This window comes from Pseudonaja textilis, chromosome 1, assembly GCF_049901715.1.
Source record: "Pseudonaja textilis isolate UNSWEBS1 chromosome 1, rPseTex1.2, whole genome shotgun sequence".
Lineage (NCBI taxonomy): Eukaryota > Metazoa > Chordata > Lepidosauria > Squamata > Elapidae > Pseudonaja > Pseudonaja textilis.
The window spans coordinates 215,803,584-215,821,774 of NC_141990.1; the positions used below are offsets into that span (position 1 = coordinate 215,803,584).

At 34.1% G+C, this 18,191-nt stretch overlaps 1 protein-coding gene across 6 annotated transcripts in view; it reads right to left on the minus strand.

Moving 5' to 3' along the window:
• PTPN4 (protein tyrosine phosphatase non-receptor type 4) overlaps positions 1-18,191 on the minus strand; it is a 103,049-nt gene that overhangs the window by 43,152 nt on the left and 41,706 nt on the right. For 3 of the 6 annotated variants that reach the window (XM_026707998.2, XM_087920457.1, XM_087920456.1), the window contains exons 3-9: positions 17,295-17,402; positions 12,272-12,314; positions 12,084-12,162; positions 9,374-9,418; positions 7,978-8,030; positions 2,398-2,518; positions 1,770-1,857 (exon numbers count right to left, since the gene is read on the minus strand). In XM_026707998.2, the coding sequence (XP_026563783.1) occupies positions 1,770-1,857; positions 2,398-2,518; positions 7,978-8,030; positions 9,374-9,418; positions 12,084-12,162; positions 12,272-12,314; positions 17,295-17,402 (537 nt within the window). Of the gene's footprint in view, positions 1-1,769; positions 1,858-2,397; positions 2,519-7,965; positions 8,031-9,373; positions 9,419-12,083; positions 12,163-12,271; positions 12,315-17,294; positions 17,403-18,191 lie in introns of all 6 variants that reach the window. The other 3 variants (XM_026708000.2, XM_026707999.2, XM_026707997.2) reach the window with 1 other exon arrangement.

Sequence of the window (18,191 nt, forward strand, 5' to 3'; positions counted from 1 at the left end):
TAATGTCATCAAGGAAAACATTTTTTTCTCTTAATATCACATTCTGGCTTTTCTGCTTTCCCCATACTCTCACTATCAGTCAATGTCCTAAGGTTCTCCTGTATTTTTCCCCAATAAAGAACTATTCTATATATATTTAAACACAATTGATCTTAAGGAACTACCTCATGGAAGAAAATTAGAATCATCACAAACTTTGAAATAATATAGTAACCTGCTATGTTATGAAAATACCTGTGTAAGAGGCCCTAGCGTTGCCAATGACATGCTGCTGGGCTGGGGTTGCTGAGAGTGGCTCGGGGTGGCTGTGGCTTTGCACTCTACTGCAGCACCCTCACAACTCACAGGCCTCCCAGTGCCTCCACCCTCAAAAACACTCTGGACTTGGGACTCTCCCCATTTAATGACCATGAGTTTGTTCAATGACTGCAATTGGGAATGCTGGGATTGCGTCATTGAGCAAGAAAGTCAGGTGATATCTTGTTTAACAACCATTTCACTCAGTGACCAAGATTCTGTTCCCAATTGTGGTCATAAGTCGAGAACTACTGGTAATATTATAACTGAACATTCTGATTAAGCATGGCCATTTTTAAATATCCTGAAACAGATATCATCACAACATTATGCTATGTATAATAGGGAATGGTTGCTAGCTTTCTTCCAAAACTTGTTCTTTTTCTGGGCTTAAGAAAAAAATCAATATTTAACTGATTAACCAGAAAATATATTAAATTAATTCTTATAAGTAAGTTTATTACATGATGCAATCATCCATTTCTGATTAAAAATCATGTGAAACACTGAACAAGCATACTCTGAACTATAAGATCACATGCATTTCCTGATTCTCTAAGCTCTTTATTACTATAGGTAAGAACTGCCTCTATGAAAGAGGGCAAAGTTTATGATACCATGATCTTAAAGGCAGTCATTTATTGTTTGTGATAAGACTTCAGAAGCTGATACTCGCTTCTTATATTACATGACATTGTATTTATACACTTAAGTGGAATTGGGGGGGAGAGGTGGCAATGGGAAAGGGGAGGAGAACAAATAGTGTCTTGGTGAAAAATTGTTAATTGCTATAGTTGGGATTGTGAAGTGGGGGGTTACTTTGCATAAACATCTATTCAAGCAAAGGCTCAGCATATGCCTGATTTCGTCTCTTTTATTGGGCTAAAATGTATATGTTAGCAATGGATTGTATGCTTAGCTGAGCACTACTATTAAGAAAATTAATATGATTCTTCCATCTTCTCATCAAGTGCAGAGAAGAGGAACAGAGAAAACAACTCAAAACTCAGCACTCAATAGCTACTTCCAGCTACCTACTTGCTACTACAAACTTTCCTTTTTTAATTTTAATGAGTTATGAATTTAAATTGTTATAAGGTGCCTTACTGAAAATTAAAAATTGTAATCAATACAATTTTTAAGCACAGAACGTGAAAACAACACCTTTGATTGCAATTTAGAAGCATATTACATATTTACTCATATGTAAAGGTGGACAAAATTGCAGCCTTTTAAAATACTAACTACTTTACGAGCCAGGTTTGTGGTTAAGAATTTTTATTCAAAGTTTTTAAGTGCACGGGGTATGTAAAACAAAACATAGGTGGATTAAATTTTGAATATATGACTTTATACGCTTTAATTCATGCTCATTTACCCTGAATACTTAAATGTATTTAAAATTGATAATTCGTACAAAACAAGTTTACAGATGCTATCCATTAAAACAGTAGCAATTAATTCAAACCTACCCTTGCATAGTGCCGTTCAACTCCATAGAGTTCTAAGGTTCGGGCAGTACTGAGATAACTGAACTCTGCTTCAGCTGGAGACAAACCTCTATATGGAGGCAAAAATAAGCAAGCTTTAAATTCTTTTACAATGCTTGTAAAATCCAAGCCCTTGCCTAAAAACAAAAGTTTCTGCATGAAATATGGAATTGCACAAAGGGAAAACAAGGTTAATATTACATATACTTTTTTATTTAATAAATTATTTTTTGATTAAGTAGTTTCATATTGGAAGCTCTGTAGATGCCAGAAGAATGCACTTTCAGTATTATACAGAAACTGTTGATTGCAAAAGTATATTTTTGCATACCTTATTTAATAGACACTATTAGCAGGAACTCAACATAGCTATAGTATTAAAAATGGATAAGGGTGTGCTCTTTCACAAGATCTCCTTTTTATGGGTCTGCAATTATATGTTTGCTTTAAATGCTTTAGTTCTTCATAAGAAGTGAATAGCACACCATGGAAAAAGCTAGCTTATAATTCAGACAGCTACTGTTGATCTGCACACACCTAATAATTTTGAGGGCATAGAATCAGTCGTGTCATTTTTAAAATTATAACTTTATATTTTTGTCATGCTTACATATGTTGCTGATGTAGTTTGGATATTTCTTTTTCAAAGTCTTGAGGCTGGCCAGGGATGAAAGAGTAATCTGAGAGGTAGCCTGGGAAGTTATCTGTAAGGTTGTAGTCTCCCAGTTCAGCTGAAAGTTAAAATAAGCTATTTATATAACAGCAACCCTGTTTCAACAACTTGCAGAACCAACAGAAGATATGGAAATAAAAACAGTTTATCTCTTTAGATCTTTCCACAAATGAATCAACTTGAATGTAATCCTATAAAGACAAATATACATGAATCATCTCTTGAATATTAGTGCCAGAAAGACCAACCATCTGGTGCAAGTTTGCTTGAAAACAAGTCCTATGAATTCCATATGAATAACCCTCAAAATATTTTTCATTGAATCACAGATATAATTCAATTGAATCATTTGATATACTAGTACCAATATAATATTAAATATCGGATGATAGTACAGGTAATTCTTGACTTAAAACAATTTGTTTAGTGACTGAAGTTACATCATCACTGAAAAGGTGACTTATGACCGTTTTTTACACTTGCAACATGCCCATGGCCTGTGATCAAAGTTCAGATGCTTGATTCACATTTATGACACTCATAAGTATCTCATGTGAGGGGGTCACATGATCACCTTTTCCCACCTTCTGACAAGCAAAAACAAGCAGATTTACTTAATGACCTTGTTACCATCTTAAGAACTGAAGTGATTCACTGAACAACTGTGGCATGGAAGGTTGTAAAATGGGACAAAATCCACTTAACAACTATCTTGCTTAGCAAATGAAATTTTGGGCTGAATTATGGTCGTAAATCAAGAACTATCTGTATTTCTATCAGCAACACTGAACAGTATTAAATATTTTTGGGAAAATGTTTATTTATTTATTTATGTGCATTGTCTACCACAGTAGTATAGACAAAATTGCATAGGCAGGTGCCCCGGAACCTTTTCTTTGAACAACACCCAATTTCAAAGAGATAAACTATAGTTCAATTTATAAAGCTACGTGCCTCCCTGGGAGTGGCAGTTACTGCAAATAAAACTTCAAAGAAATGCTGAGCTGCATACAATGTTCCTAGACGTATTTTTAAATAACTTCTTTCAGACTGTTATAAAAAATAATGTATGTTTCTGTTGTACTAGTGCAATGATGGTAAACCTTTTGGGCTTGGCATGTCAAAAATTCAAAATAAATGCTCATCTTGTCTATGCTAACATATAAACACTCCTTCCGCAAACAAATGAGAAACAATTCTCTATATTCCACCCTCCATCTAAGCCACCCTGAACAGTATTCTCGATGTGTTAGAGCTGAGCTGGGCCTTAAATAAAGGCCCAGACTTTGATGTCAGTCCTAAAGTCACTGCTGCCACTCAAAAAGGCTGCTTCATACGATTCCTCCAGACGCAACTGAGGATCTGCCACTTACCTTCAAGCAATGTTCTCTTTCTGTTTGCAGACTCCTGTGGCCTACCCAGGGCTGCTCTGAGTTGCACAAGACCTTTCCTCTTGATGCAGCTTCAGAGAAAGCTCTTCCACAGCTTCTGCAGCCTCCAAAAACTGTGTGAAAGCACACCCTGTTCTAGTGCAAATTCCAGAGGCTATGCGAGAACACATGCCATTCTCTGCTGCCACCAAAACTCACACAAGTATGGGGCATGCTTTACAGATTAATTGTTGTCAGGTGTTGAAAGCTGGCGTGTCATCTAAAATGTCATGTTGTATCACCTTTAGCATACATGTCAGTTCACCATCACTGAACTAGTGCAAACTTTTTTTTCCAGAAAACCCTGTGCTCGCTAGAAATATATTGGTCCAATAACATTCTAATATTCCAGATTTTTAAACTGTGTTTTCTTCTATGTTGAAAGTTTTTATGTAAGTCTAAATAAGTGAATATAGACGGTTAGATAAGATTAGACTCATACCACAAACCTCAAAAAAATCATATGTGCCACTATCTAAAGTTGAAGTATGCATTGTTCACCTTTAAACTTTTTTTTAATATTAAACAGAACACGGTATCCAAAAGCCCTATGACAGAAATAAGAAACTTGTGACATATATCGGCGGCTGTCAATGGATCTGTACTACATTTGTGTGTGGCAAAAGTATGTGAACCTTTGCTTTTTGTAAATGGAGTGTCCTCCTTGGGCAGCAATAACTGCAACTAAATGTTATCTAATAACTCTTGATCAGTCCTGCACATTGGCTTGGAGGAATTTTAGCCCATTTTTCCTTATAGAACAGCTTCAACTCAGGGATGCTGGAAAGCTTCCACACAGAAGCTATCCTCCTTCCACAACTTTTCTATAGGATCAAGATCAGGGCCTTGCCTTGGCCGTTCCAAAACATTAACTTAATTTTAATTAATCATCCTTGGCTGTACTACTTTGTATTTTAGGTCATTGTATTGCTGCATGACCTACTTTCTCTTGAGCTTCAGTTCATGGATGTCCAGTTCATAGGTCCATCAATGATGGAAAGTCATCCTAGTCCACAGGAAACAAGCAAGTCCAAGCCAAATTTCACAGAGGGGATAAGGTTCTTATACTAAAATCTAGTATTTGCCTTTTCAATCAAGCAAAAGAGTTCGATTTTGGCCTTATCCATCCATTGAACATTTTTCCAATAGCCTTATGGTATTTCACAAACTGTAAACAGGCAGCAATGTTATTTTTGGAGAGTAGTGATTTTCTCCTTGCAATATTGTCATGCACACCATTACTGTTCAATGTTCTTTTAATGGTGGTCTTATGAACACTATCATTTGCCAATGCAAGGCAGGTCTTTAAGATATTGCCCTAGGGGTTTTTGAGACCTCCCAGAGTATTACATGCCTTTCTCTTGGTGTGATCTTGACAAGTTGACCACTCCTGGGGAAGGTAACAAAGGTGTTGAATTGCTACTATTTGTGATAGTGGATTGGTGGAGTCCAAATCTTTGGACGTAGTTTTATAATATTTTCTAGCCAGCTGAACATCAACAACTGTTTTTCAGAAGTCCACAGAAATCGTTTTTGTTCGAGCCATGATATACTTTCACATACTTGTGAAGATGAGATTTTAATAGTGAATATTCAGAATTGTATCCTTTAAAGAATGCAGGACTTTCCACGTTCATATCTGATAATCATTACAATGACTGATATATATATATGACTCTAATTTCCCCTTTAAATTAACTGATAATTCTAAAAATTCACTAACTTTTGCCACACGCAAATAGTAGCTTTGGATCATTTTCCTCAAAGAATAAATGAGCAAGTATAATATTTATAGTTCATTTATTTAACTGGATTCTCTTTATCTAATTTTAAGACTTGCACAAACAGATCATGTTTCAGGCCATTTTTATGCAGAAATATTAAGGGCTCAAAAGAGTTTACAAACTTTAAAGCAACACTTTATGTACACATTATTTCCCAGGTGAAGTAGATAGAAATCAGACTGACTATATTATTGGCAGAAGGAGGTAGAAGAGCTCAATTATTAACAACAAAGACATGGGCAGGACCAACTGTAGAGCAGATTAGATATTGCTCATATGCAATTACCCAATTAAGGTAAAGTGGAAGAAAAAAGCCAAGCAGTTTCCATAATGTGACTTTGAGCCCATACCCACCATTTTTAAGGAGAACACTAGGAGTCACTTTGAAGCTTTGAACCTCATTGATAAGGGTTTAGAGGCACTAAGGAATAAACTTAAAGAATTTGTTAAGAATGAATGTGTAAACAGATTGCCAAAGATCAAGAAACAGAATAAAGCAAATTGTATGTCAGACCAAAGAGTGAAAATTGCAGAAAGAAAAGAGATAAAGCATCGCTGTCCCCCGTCCCCCCAAATAATCATCGGAACAAACAATGAAGAATTTCAAATAGCTATTAGAAGAGACAAAACTGTAAATGAAAATGGAAATGGACATGCAAAAATGCGTAAGTCTTCCAAAAAGTCCCCAAAATGAGAAATAAGTTCCAACTTCAAAACGGTACACTAAAGGACGCCAATAGACAGTTCTTTAACAAGAAGAACAATGTTTAGTCGATGATGGCAAAGAATCAGGAGACTTCGTAGGACTTTTTCTAACTAAAAATTTTATTACAAGTTACAAGCTTTTGTGAACTACAGCTCAATTCACCCGAGGAACAGATAGTAATTGTTCCAAAGAAGATCAAAAAAGATGGAAAGAATAAACTGCAACTATGCACAATAGAAATTTCAACATCGCAGATGCCACAGAAAATACTCCTACTTACAAGAACATCTAGTACTAGAAGATGAAGTTAGATCAGCACTCTAGCCAGAACCAGTCAGAAGGTTACATTGATGGAATATCTACAAAAATACATGAAACAACAGAAGAAAACTAAATAATGGTTCTAACTAACCTGTGATCGCAGATCTGGAAAAACCCAGTATCTAACAAACTGGAAGATATCAATCTATATACCAATAGCAAAGAAAAGGATTTAGCAGAACCTGCAAACCACAGTATACTATCCTTAGTTTCACGTGCTAACAAAATAATGCTTAGGATCGTCCAATGCAGATTAGAGTCCTGGTATATTCCAGGAAAAGGAATAGGCCAGATGTTCAAGCTGGATTTAGAAAAGGCTGAGGAACATGAGAAATTATTTTTGATGCACACAGGACATTTGAGAAAGCCAAAGAATACCAAAATACATCCGTGTGCACTTAATTGATTTTTAAAAAGTCCTTTAATCGTATTCGTCATGTCATGCTGTGGAAAAAAATTAGAAAATTGAGAATTCTAGACCACCTCCTGGAGGAAACATAAATAACCTGTCATGCTAAAAAAGAAAGGAGTAAGATTAAATGTAAATATAAATTAATGCAAACTGTAATTTTCTCTGTGGCACTCTATGTAATTGAAAATTTTACTTTGAAGAAGCAGGATAGAAAAGGACTAATGCTTTTGAACTTTGATATTGAAAAAGACTCTTGAGAATATTGTGGATAGTCAAGAAAATGAACAAATGGTTCACCAAAGAAATCAACCAGAATACATTCAAGGCACAATGTTACTAATAATATTATGACAGCAACCATATTCTTACCTTTTGGGGAATAAATCAAACAGAGATTTTTTTAAAAAATTGTAAGATTGCAATACAAGCCATTTCAAGAAATACACTTAATAAAATGAAATATATTTTTAAAATAAAATCTGTGTTAGATAAACATTGAAAACTAGCATAATTAGGGAACCTAAATATAACATTTAAAAAAATCTTAAAGCATATTTAAACTAAAGAACCTGCTACTATTAAAATATGGTGATGGCCCCCACTTTAGCTAGTTTCAAAAGCCAAATGGACAAATGAAGGGTTGTACTAGTATGCTTACTAGTCTGGTACTGATTAGCACTTTGAGTACAAGCAGCATGTCTAAAATGTCACCTGCTAGGAAGCAATATTGGAGAAAAGTTATCACTTTTTTATTACATAGATCTGTAAGTATTATGAATTTGTAGGAAAGGGGCACAGTGTAACATAGAAATGTCAGACAAGACCAGTATTTTCTCAATTTTAAACACTTACATATGTACTTACACTGAACAGCATAGGAAGCCAAGAGTACAGCAGTATTATAAGGACAGGGCAATCTGTAAAAAGTAAAAAACAAAACCTAAAAATCTCAACCATGAACTACAATATTTAAATCCAAACTATTTTAACAATTTATTTAAATTAGGTGAACCTGCTGAACTGTGTGGATATATTTCCTTACAAAAATTTTGTACATGAGCTGAATCATGATATACTTTCCTATTTAAAAAAATAAAAATATGCCTATCAATTGATATTTAAATGATAAAAAGTATACGTTTAACTATTTTGGATATGAATAAACTGGTATGTGCAGGTTCTCCTCACTTAATAACCACAATGGGGACTGGCAGCCCTTTTGTTAAGCCGTGAAACCACTCTGTGAAATATCACATGACCACATAGAATTTACAAAATCAGTTCCAGTGTGGTTGTTAAGTGAATCACCTGTGGTCATTAAGCGAGTCGTCATGGATTTTACTGCTGGTTTCTCCATTGACTTTGCTTGTGGTGAAGCTCACAAATGGCAATTATGTAACTGCGGGAAACTGTGATGGTTGTAAATCAGGCTACGTTGATGCACTGATTGCAAAGTGGCCGAATGGTAATCATGTGGGGACACTGCAATGTGACATAAGTTCAAGGACCAGCCATAAGGTTACTTTTTCAGTGCTGTTGTAACTTTAAATGGGCACTAAACAGGGTAGTCATTAATGGAGGACTATCAGTATAGACATATCAAAATGCTAAGGCAGGATTCTAAATAATATTGGTTTGCTATGTTTAAGCTGAATACTGATGCAGCCTTTCACTGATTCTGTGTTTCTCTTATTACAACCATAAACAAAGGAAATTTGCTTATTAATATCAATAGCCTGACACCCAGAAAAGCTAGGATTTATAAATTAAAAACCATGGTTTTTATATCCTAGACTGATAAAGACTGGCAAGATCTCCAAGTCTATTAACATATGAAATCAGAGTTTGTGTTTTGTAGTTGGCAACTCAGGGAGAGGCAAATATAAATGAGCAGTTTCTCAGAATCCTAACATGTCATTCAAAACAAACATGGTCACTATATGTTTTAATAGAACATACTGTCTACCTGGAAGGAATAGAAATTCTACATCCTCTTGAGAATTGGAAGTGCAAGAACATTAACAGACAGGTAAGAAAATTTTAGCATTTAAACAATATTTAGTATAATTCTGAATTCATTATAAGATGTGATGTCCCATCAGTACATATCCACTTAAGATATTCTAGCACACATTTCAAATTTTTCACATAATGCATGCAATCACTTGATTATAGTATTATGTCATGCTGTTTAATGAATGCTGCCCATCCCTGCCCTGAATCACAAGACACTCAAGTTTGTAAAACAAACAAATCTTACCTGCCAGTAAGAATATCTTGTTTAATTTGCAAAAAATACTGGTACCTTAAAGAAAAAGTAAACAAGAACAACAGGTTGACAAACTTAGTATTATTTTTTTATCTAACAAAATTAAAGTATCATTTGACTATGGCATCTGCATTTTATGAAATGCCCTTATTTTGTCTAGTAATAATCTCACATTATTTCAATCCTGAGCCACAAATATTCTCCTTCATTGATATTAGAAAGTTATGAATGGATTAAGACTCCAGATAATTGAGATAAGTCTTTGAAATTAAATATAAGTAATTTTTTCCACTGAATTTTTTTTAAAAGACACAGTAAGATAAAGACTTTAAAAATTGGACAGTAGAGAGACTAGAGGGAACTTAAGATTTCAATTAAAGGAGATGTACACTCATATTCAATTTAAAGTCACAGAATGAGTAACAAAATTAACATTGGACATATTGAAGTATATTTTTCAGTAATGGATCCAGAGGTTAATTTTAATAGTGTCTGCCTCTAAAGACAGACTGTGTTTAAAATATATTATGGATGAGGAACAAGTTCTACCTGACAAAACTGAGTTAAGAATGACATGATAAAAGATGTTACATTGGTCATTCAAAAGAAACCGGATGATGTCTTGACCTGGATGATTTTCTTATGATGGATTTACAAAAAAAAGCTCCTTAAAGTTTTGAAGAATTTTGTGAGAAAGACAAAGAAAAATTGAAAGACAAAATCAGGTTCTAAGTTCCTTATTTAAAGGAACCGAATATCAAGATTTTTAGATGTAAAAGGAAGGAATATCAACTTGACTTATTTTATCAAGGTTAAGGTAGATACCGCATGTTATCTCTGGTAGGTCTTAGTGGACTTTTGCTGATATCAGAACTGAAATATGAGCTTTATGTATTTGTTTACAGACTAGAGATGGGATATGGGAAAAAGAGATCATTTGCTGTATTTAAGAGAAAGTGATGTTACTAAAATTCTTCATACTTGTAATGAAAGTGTGAAGTCACATCTTTATGTATTTCCTTTCTTTATTATATTCTTTCTTTTCAATTTCTATTTTCCCCTATTTTTCTTTCTTCTTTCTTTCCTGCACTTTCCAGTTTTCTTTTGTTTTATTCATTGAGTTTGTATTATTTACTGTTACATTTATATACCTTAATAAAATTACTATTAAAGGGACATTGCATTTGAAACAGTATAACTTCTATATGCATTTGTTATTTTATACTACGTGTTTGTCAGAAAAATGGTGGTATCCTGGAAGGCTTTCAGGTATTAAGGGACAATAAAAGCAGATTAAATAAATGCAGTGCTGCAGTTATGCAAATCCTCAATGAAATTAAATTCAGTTGTCTGTTTTTTTCCTTATAATATACATTGTAAACAATTTCTGTGCTGGAACTCAACTAGGATTAAAGATACTTTGCAAAAACTAATTGCAGCAATAAATGCTTTCAAAAACTTTTCTTTAAAAAATGTTCTTATAGATATCTATCCACATTAAACATACAACTGATTTTTTTTAAGTTACCAAATGTGTATGAATTTAGAAAGCATGAATCTGTCCATCTTGTTTACATCAATACATTTAAAACATCATATAATTTGAATATATGTTCATGAATAATTTGAATAAATGTTTATGAATAAGCTGTTCAGGATATTTACTATATACTTATATATTTACACAAGGAATTATGTACTTTTCTACCTTCTAGTACTCAAGAAGATTCAGCATCTCATTGGACTCCCACAGTCCTCTCTTTATATCAGTGGGAAAACACAGCACAGTGTACTTCAATATACTCCCCACTCAGCACAAATGGGGTAGCCTGATTTTTGCCAAGAAAGAAGGAACTGTAAATACTCAGGAATCAAGTCATGTAGAATTTAAAGGTAAAAGCTAGCACTTGTTCTAATGCAGCAGCTGTAGCCTCAGTGGCACATTGATAAATGTCCTATTTCTACTCAGCAGACAGGTGGTTATATTTCTGAGCAATAATGTAAGGCAGGGCCCACATGGAATGCATTGCTTTAGTCCAACTAAGAGTGAAGAATGCTTGGCTGACTGTTGAAAATGCCTCCTTGTCTCAAAGACCTGCAACTGGGCCAATCAGTGAAACCTTGGAAAGGCCCTTGTGTCCATAGTTCAACCTTCTGTTCCAGCAGAAACCTGAATTCAAAGAAACCTCAACTCACAGACCAGTTTCTTTAGGGCCAGTGGAACCCTATCTAAAGTAAATAGTGGAACTGAAGTCAAGCCAGATCTGACAAACAGGACTGACAGTTTCTAGAAGCTGAGTCTGAACTTTGATAGCACCCAGGTTTAACTTGAGATGAATACATATTATTCATTTTCATCATTACACCAATTATAAGTCCCTCTGAACTGACACACAACCTACCCAAGGGTTTCATGTAGGTACTAAAAAGCATGGGGGAAAAGAATTATGGATTTCACATTGAACCAAATTGGAACAACTATGGATGCAAAGGGGGAGGGAAAAATAGAACTGACCACTCAAGAATGACTGCAAAAGATCCAGAAAACTGGATTCTTCTAGGACACTCTGAAGCTGAAGCTCCACTATCTTACATAATGCCTTCTATAAAATCAAATATATGTAAAGTTAACACCAACAGCATTATGTTTTACATAATAAAACAAAGAGGTAACTGATTTAAAATAAAAAAAGACAGATACCTTGTATATTCTTCTTGAAGCTTACTAGGATCGCTTACAAAAAATTTGACTCTGAAGTTCAAATTGTGGGGTGATCCTCCTAAAATGAACCAAAACATCTGATTAGAATTTGATGTTTTAGCTTACTTGGGGTTTTATCTAAATTTACTGATGATTTTTATTCAAAGTAGATAAAATATTTTGCTTACTTTTCAACTGTTTCCTAATTGGCTTGTTTGGATCCAGCCACCTCTGAGTGAGAAAAAAGATTTGGCTTATTATATTTTTTCCAAAACAAAATACATTTTTGCCACATTTCAATATAAGGAAATATTAAAGACACAGTTTTTGTTTGCAATGATACTGAAATGAGCACAGAGTTCATAAAATGCATGGCATATTCATCCTGGACAGCCAGCTGCAGGTAAACTCTTGCACCTGTTCTGGAAACCCTGAACCAGGACTCACAGATTATATTATATGTAGTCAGTGTGGCTAACAATGCAGGATAAAGATACCTTGTTTAAAGCTTACTATCCTTTGCGGGATGGTATGCCAAAAATGTAAATGTCCCCTAATCTATCATCAAAACATTTTAAACCCAAAATTAGTCTATAAAACAACAGTTGAAATCAATGTCAGGCAAGGGGACATGGAAAAATCCAGAGAACAAGATTATTTCAGTTTCTGTTTAAGTATATCATTTTTAATAAAGAATCCCATTTAACCCCAAAGGAAATTATTTTCCTTATTAGTTTTAATTTCCAGATTAGTGAAATATATTTTAATTTTTTTATTTATTGCATTCATCTGGAAACACCTGTAATGAACATGTCATGTTGGCTTTCCTCTCCACCCCGCAATTTGACAAGAAACCAATTTGAGACAAATTGAATTTAGATGTGCACCCTGGTGATTAGAAAGAACAAAAGGCCACATGCATCCTGTTTAAAATAGTTCTATTTTCTTTAGGAAATTACGCTTGTCTAATTTTGCTTCTCAGTACTATGAGCCAGTGGGTGTGTTACTAATTTATGTATGCAATATTTTGTGAATGCTTTTCTAGTCAAATGATTTCTAGAACTCATTCACTGCAGACTCAATCATCAAAGATGGATTAGACATTCATGGAATGTACAATCACTATGATTTGATTTTTATAAAAATCAACAAAAAAAAACTGCCATCCTTTGCCAAGTAACTTTATGGTATAACACACACACACACACACACACACACACACACACAAATGTACTAATTTACCATATGATTCTTGGAAGAATTTGAAAAAATTACAAATATTACATTAACAAAAATGAGCAAACATGATGGAGAAAGTTACAGGAGGAAAGTTATTTAAATTAAAATAAATTGTGATGAAAATACAGCAGTGTATATCAATATATAAGAAGAATATTAAGAATACCAAGAATAATTAGTGGAGAAATTTTTATTTTAAAATCAAGCTGGTTAATTAACTTTGTTAAAGCTGTTTGGTAATACAGCAAATCCTTGATTTAATGAATTTCAGTTTAGCAAACTTTGGAGGAAACAGACATCATCTGTCTTTATACTTTTGTGCACTCATAAACTCTCATTTTACATACAACAGGCATGTATGCAATTCCATTCATTTATAATAGATGATCAGCTAAATTGAATATATTTTCCTAAGTCTAGTCTTTATTTAAAAAATCAAATAACTAAGTCTAGTTATTTAAAAAAACTCTGTTAGATTTTGGTGTTGTTGTTATGCACATACCTTTGGGGGATGGGATTTTTTTTTGTTACAAATTACTCTGTTTCCTTCCTAACAATAAATTAAATCAAGTTAGAAAACTGTCAAGACAGAGACAAGAGCAAAATTTAATTATATATGTGTGAAAAGGGAAAGGAAGGGCCCACTTTGAGAGTAGCATGTTATAATTAACCTTGATACTTTTCTTACATATCCTATCTAATGAATTTGCCATGTTATTCATGTTATTAATGTGATTTCTCTCATAAGATCATTAACTACTTTGCAAGAGATTAAAATATTTACAATATTCTTATCCAAGTGTTTTCATTATTATAAAAAGCTGGAGTATGAGCATGCCTCTGGAAGTGCCCATAATGATCTCCATATAACAGCAATGTATGAACCATCTGTAAGAATTATCTTAGGCTACAAAACTAGCCAACCAAGTTAATTAATGATATATTTATTTTAATAAACTCAAAAAGAATAAATATTCCTGATGATCTACAGTAATTAACAGCAAACTATAGTTCTGATTTCAGAATAAATGATGGTGTCCTGTTCTCAGGACACTAGGACATATAGTTTGAGAAGTGCTATGGGTGCCATGAAAAAAAATAGTGAGACATTAAGGTCTGAGAAGGTTTAGGGATATCTGGTACAATATAAGATACAAATGGTAATTTGTGAAAATATTTAAGATTATAAAAATAATTACCTTGAATCTCTTCATTTTTTGCTTTTTCTGATTACATTCTTTCTGTTTATGTGAGGACTTTGTGTATGATTTTATCATGATTTAGAAAACTCTTTTCATGGTTATTTGCATTTTGGACTAATTTCTATTATCTCAAATATTCATCTACTTTTAATAGCAGGATATTAGTCTATTATTGTGAATTTGTTTATGGATTTACTTATAGGTTCTGATTAGACCTTTATTAATAGATATCTGTTCACTGCCTTATTTCTTATTCTGTTCTTGGATGAAATTAAAAGCAATGATACATGATTTTAGTGCAGAAAAAAGTCTGAATGAACTAAAGATTGCACATTGTTTTCCTGTTGCAGTCTGCCATATGTACACACAAAGGGATTTTATGTTTAATAAATGTATTACACAGACCTAAGGAGCAAAAATAAAAGTAAAAGGAAGAATTTATGTAATCTGTGTTAAACTCTCAAATTAGAATATAAAACCTTTGTATATTGAATTGTACAGGTGAAACTTGAAAAATTAGAATATCGTGAAAAAGTTCATTTATTTCAGTAATGCAACTTAAAAGGTGAAACTAATATATGAGATAGACTCATTACATGCAAAGCAAGATAGTTCAAGCTGTGATGTGGCATAATTGTGATGATTATGGCTTACAGCTCATGAAAACCCCAAATCCACAATCTCAGAAAATTGGAATATTGTGAAAAGGTTCAATATTCTAGGCTCAAAGTGCCCCACTCTAAACAGCTAATTAAGCCATAACACCCACAAAGGGTTCCTGAGCCTTTAAATGGTCTCTCAGTCTGGTTCAGTAGGAATCACAATCATGAGAAAGACTGCTGACCTGACAGATGTGCAGAAAACCATCATTGACACCCTCCATAAGGAGGGAAAGCCTCAAAAGGTAATTGCAAAAGAAGTTGGATGTTCCCAAAGTACTGTATCAAAGCACATTAATAGTAAGTTATGTGGAAGGGAAAAGTGTGGAAGAAAAAGGTGCACAAGCAGCAGGGATGACCACAGCCTGGAGAGGATTGTCAGGAAAAGGCCATTCAAAAGTGTTGGGGACTTTCACAAGGAGTGGACTGAGGCTGGAGTCAGTGCATCAAGAGCCACCACACAGATGGATCCTGGACATGGGCTTCAAATGTCATATTCCTCTTGTCAAGCCGCTCCTGAACAACAAACAACGTCAGAAGCGTCTTACCTGGGCTAAAGAAAAACAACTGGTCTCTTGCTCAGTGATCCAAAGTCCTCTTTTCTGATGAGAGCAACTTTTGCATCTCATTTGGAAACCAAGGACCCAGAGTCTGGAGGAAGAATGGAGAGGCACACACTGCAAGATGCTTGAAGTCCAGTGTGAAGTTTCCACAGTCTGTGTTGATTTGGGGAGCCATGTCATCTGCTGCTGTTGGTCCACTGTCCTTCACTAAGTCCAGGGTCAACACAGCCATCTACCAGGAGGTTTTGGAGCACTTCATGCTTCCTTCCGCAGATGAGCTTTATGGGGATGCTGATTTCATTTTCCAGCAGGACTTGGCACCTGCCCACACTGCCAAAAGCACCAAAACCTGGTTCAATAACCGTGGGATTACTGAGCTTGATTGGCCAGCAAACTCGCCTGACCTGAACCCCATAGAGAATCTATGGGGCATTGCCAAGAGAAAGATGAGAGACATGAGATCGAACAATGCAGAAGAGCTGAAGGCCACTATTGAAGCATCCTGGTTTTCCATAATACCTCAGAAGTGCCACAGGCTGATAGCTTCCATGCCATGCTACATTGAGGCAGTAATTGCTGCAAAAGGGGCCCAAACCAAGTACTGAGTACATATGCATGCTTATACTTTTCAGAGATCTGATATTGGTCTATGTACAATCCTTGTTTTATTGATTGCATGTAATATTCTAATTTTATGAGATTGTGGATTTGGGGTTTTCATGAGCTGTAAGCCATCATCATCTCAATTATGACAAATCACAGCTTGAACTATCTTGCTTTGCATGTAATGAGTCTATCTCATATATTAGTTTCACCTTTTAAGCTGCATTACTGAAATAAATGAACTTTTGCACGATATTCTAATTTTTTGAATTTCACCTGTATATTCAACCTTGATTTTTCTCTGTCATTGAAATATCTATTGTTCTACCTTGGTCTATCCTGGAGTGTTACCAAATGTCAGAGACAAACTGGTTAGATAGATTAAACATGTGAAAAAAATATGAAGAGATATGTGGTCCATTGTCTCTAAAGAACTGTTGAACGATCAATGTTTGGATCCTACAAATTTTGATAATTAGTAACCAGCCTCCAATACTTTTCTAAAGTCCCTAGAATAAACAGTAGCAGAAAACACTAGGCATTCTTTGATAGAGCTAATTGAGATTTCTTTCTAATATCAATTCACATCTGTCTTAAGATCTGAAATATTTCTGATAACTGTGTAGCCTACGCCAAGAACTAGACAAGATAAGAATTTTCTTTATTTTCATTTGCCTCTCAGTGGCACCTGTTACCATTTAATTGGGCCAAAGAACTCAGGAATTTACAGAGAGAATAAACTGAAGATATTTATATTATACCAGAAAACAAATGTCCAAATTTATTTTATTTTAAGGTGGAAAAGAAGTGAAACATGACCAATAAATTGCTCATAATAATTTTTCTACAGAAAGTATACGTGCACACACACACAGTGTTATGATCAATAAAACAAAATCTCAAATGCCAAGAGAAGAGAAAAGGGGAAAATATAGTATAGCTTACAGGGTTATCAGTAGAATCATCAGCCACTTGTAAACCAAAATAGTCTCTCTCAGTCAGATCAAGATGTTTGAAAACTACATCCAACAGAACTTGTCCCTGATCATGTTTCTGTAGAAAGAAAAATAACAAAAATAGTTTACAGATAAAACTAAAGTTTCAACCAAAACTTAACATTCTGCCAGTAATAATTTGCATTAGCCCCAAATAATATAGAAATTCAGGAAGAGATATTTTCAAACATTTAGCAAACCAAACATATACCCAAACAGAATACACATTCTTTCAACTCTTTTGCTTGTAAATATTTTGCAATGGAATTTCCACAAAAAATCAAGAAAAATTCTTTTGTATATATTTTCATTTATGTATTAAAAAACTAAAGGGGACAAAGATACAAAGGGCATCCTTTAAAAAAAGATTAAATTCTTGTCATCCCAGTGACAAGAGGATTTTTATTGCATTTTTCATTGATTCTTCATATTTTCCTAGTCTATTGAAACAATTGTTAAACATTTAATAAGAAATTAATACTGGTTGAACTAAACGTCAAATGTTTTAAAAATTGCTTCTCTTGTAAAGTACAATTGAATATAATTGCACATGTCAAAATGATTATATGTCAATGTCCATTTCAGAGTTAAATGACCTCCACTTCTACTAAATTTCATTGTAGACTTAGAACTTGTAGAACATTTTCAACAGTCTGCCCTGCCCATGAGAATATAAACTTGTCTCTTCCTCTTATATCTGACAGGTATGCTGTTTAACCACACCTTTATTTCCTTTGTTCCTTTTCGACTCTGTACTTGTACCTTATTTCATTACATCTTTAACACTTTGACCTGCTGGCCAATTTATGCATAATTTCCTTTCTGTGCATATTAAAATTAAATATCC